The 3,943-nt window shown below is 66.3% G+C and overlaps 1 protein-coding gene across 1 annotated transcript; it reads right to left on the reverse strand.

Annotated features, from left to right (window-relative positions):
- Positions 1-2,053: 2,053 nt before the first annotated feature.
- Positions 2,054-2,708, reverse strand: LOC117653764 (salivary glue protein Sgs-3-like; the record flags this gene model as incomplete). The annotated part of the gene is made up of 1 exon (XM_034399648.1): positions 2,054-2,708. A coding segment is annotated over exon 1 (510 nt), but the record flags the coding sequence as incomplete, so codon positions are not given.
- Between the last annotated feature and the right edge of the window lie 1,235 nt (positions 2,709-3,943).

Below are 3,943 nucleotides of genomic sequence, written 5' to 3' on the forward strand. Positions count from 1 at the left end.
CGTGACCTCCACTCGGCTCCATTCGACCTCCACCACGGCCTCCACAACGGCCTCCACGGCGGCATCCACGGCGGCCTCCACGGTGGCCTCCACCGAGACCTCCAGCCACGGCCTCCACCACGGCCTCCACCACGGCGTTCACGACGGCCTCCCCCACGGCCCCCACGACGGCCACCACATAGCCCGGCCCTTCACACCCGCCTGCAGCAGGCTGTAAGTACGCGTCGCTACCCGCGCCTTGCTTCTCGTCGGTGTCGCCCTCCCCCTTTTCCCCCTTCCCTTCTCTCCCGACACAGTAGTTGAAAAATGCGGCAGCCAAGCAGCTGTCCCGGCCCAGGCTTGCTGCGTCGCCCCGCGTCGCCCGGTCCATGCAAATCAGGGCCCTTTATTTTCGAGGAACTGTCGATATCCGAAAAGCTGGGAGGCGGTGGATGGCGTGGATGGCGTGGAGAGGAGGAGGGCCGCCCCGAAAAAATGAAGACACAATAAAAGATGGGGCGGGGCGGGGCGGTCCTCTCGGCGCCTCGGCGGCGCGGACGCGTTTTTCAATCACGCCATGCGTGGTGCTGGAAGTAAGTGCTGGCCTTGGTGGTGGACCCGGGGCCTTGCCCGGGGCAAGGGGTAATGGAGCGCCAGATTTGTCAACAGTTGTATTACTCGTGTCAATGCACAAAAAAAAGTCTCGACGGGTTGCACGCGCGCTTGTCATGCTGCTCACAGGTCGACGTCGAACTCGGGGCTGGCGTTCAAGATAAGGGCCTCGCGCGCGTCGTCCCGGCGCTGCCCCCGCCAGCCCCAGCCCCGGCAGTCCGTCGTCGCCGGCGTCGTCCCTGGCAACACAAGCACGCGGGTAAAACTCCAAACTGCCGGAGTAGTTCTGCCAAGATTCGTTTCGGCTCCGTAAGTTACCTCTGTCTCGTCCGGGCGGCGCCGGGCTGCGCGCCCTGCAGGTCGTCTTGCTGGACAAGTCCACCGAGTTGTCGGCGGCGCGGAACAGGGCGGCGGAGGGCGTCTTGGCCGCGGTCGTCCTGGCCGCGGTGCCGGCCGCCGCCCGCCCGTTGCTGGAACGGAGGGACGCCGCGTTATTTTACTGCTGAAATCACGGCCTCCCCGCTGGGGCCGCTGGGGCCACAATTTAGTAGTGTTTGAACTGACGCGGGGCGCGGGCCCTCGGTATTTGAGCAGGGGCTTTCAACAAGTAGCGCAATCGAAAAGGAAGGGAAGGGCCCTCGGCCCGGCGGAGGGCGTCGCCAGGGCGTCGCTGCGACGCGGCACGGCGTGCACGGCGTCAGCCTCGACGTCAGCTCGTGCCGTTTTGCCTGCGAAAAGGTACTGGGAATGTCGAGGAGGGAAGCGCCCGTCGCTGTCGGGCACGTCTCGGCGCGGCGGCCCGCCCCGCCCGGCCCCGCCCGCTCGCTCCCAGGCATGACGGCGCACAAGTGCATACCCAGGACGCGTCCCACCGACTCAGGACGTGTGCGGGGTGGAGCGATTTGAGGGCACACATCGCGACGCCGCGCCCACTGGGAATCGAACCCTCGACTTTCCTTCTCACCCGTTGCTGATGCGCGCCGCGGGCTGCAGGTCGATGTACTGCAGGTTGAGGTCGTCGTTGCGGGTGAGCGCGCACGCGTCCAGGCCCATGTCCAGGCCCATGTCCAGGCCCGGCTGGCTCCTGCGCCTGCGCGCCGCGAAGATCGCCGCGAGCACGGCCAGCAGCACCGCGGCCGCCAGGACGCCGACGACGAGCTCCAGACTCCGGGGGGCGCCTGCAACATCGACAAATTTCAATCTCTGGGCCGCGCGCCGCCACGCGCCCTCGTCCCTGCCTCGCCCTTTTTATCCCTCCAACTTCTTTTCCGGCTCCGGGCGAGGCGCGGGGCGGCGCGGGGCGGCGCGGGGCACGAGGCATCGCCCTTTTAAAAAGTTTGCACGCAAACTTGGCCGGCGAGATTGACAGCGCGGGCCGCCCTGCCTGGCCCTGCCTACCTGAGGGCCGCGGAGCCGCGCCGTCCAGGGTGCCGTTGGCCGCCGCGGTCGTGGTCGGCGGCGTCCGGGCGGTGGTCGTCATCGGCGTCCTGGAGGCGGTCGTCATCGGCGTCCGGGAGGTGGTCGTCATCGGCGTCCGGGAGGTGGTCGTCAGCGGCGTCCTGGGGGTTTTCGGCGCCTGCGACGAGCTCGGCGTCCGCGGTGTCGAGGTTGCGTACGTCGGCGACGTCATTCTCGCCGTCGTCGGCTTCTCCTCCTTCTTGCGCTTCTTGTCCTTCCCCTTCGCCGTCACTGGTAGCGGCGCCGGCGCCAACGTCACCCTCTCCGTCGGCGGAGCAGTCGTCGTGGCCGCGGGCGTCGCAACTGCTTTTGTGGTGATTTTGAGCGTGGTACTTGGTTTTGGTTTCGGAGTGGTGGTCGTTGTTCTGGATGCTTTAGGAGTGGTGGTAGTTGTGATCGGTCTCCGTGTTGTGGTAGTCGTGGGCGCGGGTCGGGTTACTTTGGGAGTGGTGGTAGTTGTGATTGGGATCGTTGCTGCGCGTGTGGTGGTCATGGTGCTTGGTTTTGGCGCCATCGTTGAAGTGGTAGTAGTGGTGGTCGTCGTTGTTTTTGTTGTTGTTGTTGTTGCTGTTGTTGTAGGAGGTGGTTTGGGTGTGGTGGTTGTTGTGATTAAGGGTGTGGTGGGGACGGCCGTCGTTGCCCTGGGCGTGCTCGATACGCGCGGGGCTCTGCTCGGGGTGACAGGGGGTGCGGGGGATTTGGTTGTCGCGGAGACCGTGGAGGCCGCGGCCACGGCGGGGGTAGTGACTGCGGCGGCCGTCGACCTCGGCGCCGCTTCTCCCGGTGGCACTTGCGGCGGCGTGTCGACGGCGGTCACGTTGACAACGGAGGCCGCGGTGCTGACGGCTGCGGCCGGCCCCGGGCTGGTGGTAGAGCCCCGCGCCGCGCTGGGGGACGCGGCCGTGGCGTTGGACGGGGGCGTCGGCGCCGGGCTGGCGGCCTCGTCGGGCACGGTGGTCACGTCGTCCGTGAACTGCGTCGTATCGGTGATGTCCGTCACGGAGGGCTCTGTTTAGCAGGACGACAATAAAATGAAAACAATCAATATTGCTGGTTGATTGGCTGGGCCATTGGGATCCACTCCTAGACTCGCGTAGTCTTCATTGCGAGCGAACCCTGTGTCTCTGCTGCTGCCCCGTAGGCCGACCCCGCCATGCCGCCGCCCCCACAACAAGATGCCCCCGCGCGTCGTTGCAGCTTCTCGTCGACTCCGACTGGGAGACCCCAGAGGTGGGGACGTGCTCGCCGTGCCTGCCGCCCCCCGCAAGGCCGCGGGGCCTAGGGGAGCGTCGGCCGTGGCGTCGGCCGTGGCGGCGGCCGTGGCGTCGGCCGCCCCCAGCTGCTGCTGCATTTGCATAGCACTGCCTATACCAGGCGCAAAAACCCGACGGCCAAAAGCACCCCCTTCCCCGCCCCATCCCCTAACCACCCCCTCGGGGGCCCGGCGCGCCTAGGGCGGGCCCGGCCACCTCGCATGCCGTGTGCAGAGGCGCTGATGAACTCGGCCGGAGTCTGAAGGGGTGCCTGCCCTCCAGGCGTCGCCGCCGGGGCCAAAAAAAGACGGGGAGCGTAGGCAGCAGCGTGGAGAAGATGAGACTGCTCTTGAAACACTGACGTGCACCGTGCCACCGCCGCCACCGCGGCACCCCCTCCCTTTTCAAACCGGGATGACATAAAACTGGAGAGTCATAACCGTTACAGTATTTCTGGTTTCGTTTTCGCCGGGAGTAATCAACCCCCTGGATTTCGGCGGGCCCCAAATTCGACTAGTGGTGCTTGTGTTGGCGGCTGCCGCGGAAATAAATGGCTTCCCTGATACGACGCCGAAATAAAAAAAATCGGCATCGGGGCGCGGCGCCGCGGCAGATGAAATGTGTGGGAGAGTCGCGCAGCG

This window comes from Thrips palmi, unplaced genomic scaffold (assembly GCF_012932325.1).
Source record: "Thrips palmi isolate BJ-2018 unplaced genomic scaffold, TpBJ-2018v1 HiC_scaffold_8, whole genome shotgun sequence".
NCBI classification, from domain to species: domain Eukaryota; kingdom Metazoa; phylum Arthropoda; class Insecta; order Thysanoptera; family Thripidae; genus Thrips; species Thrips palmi.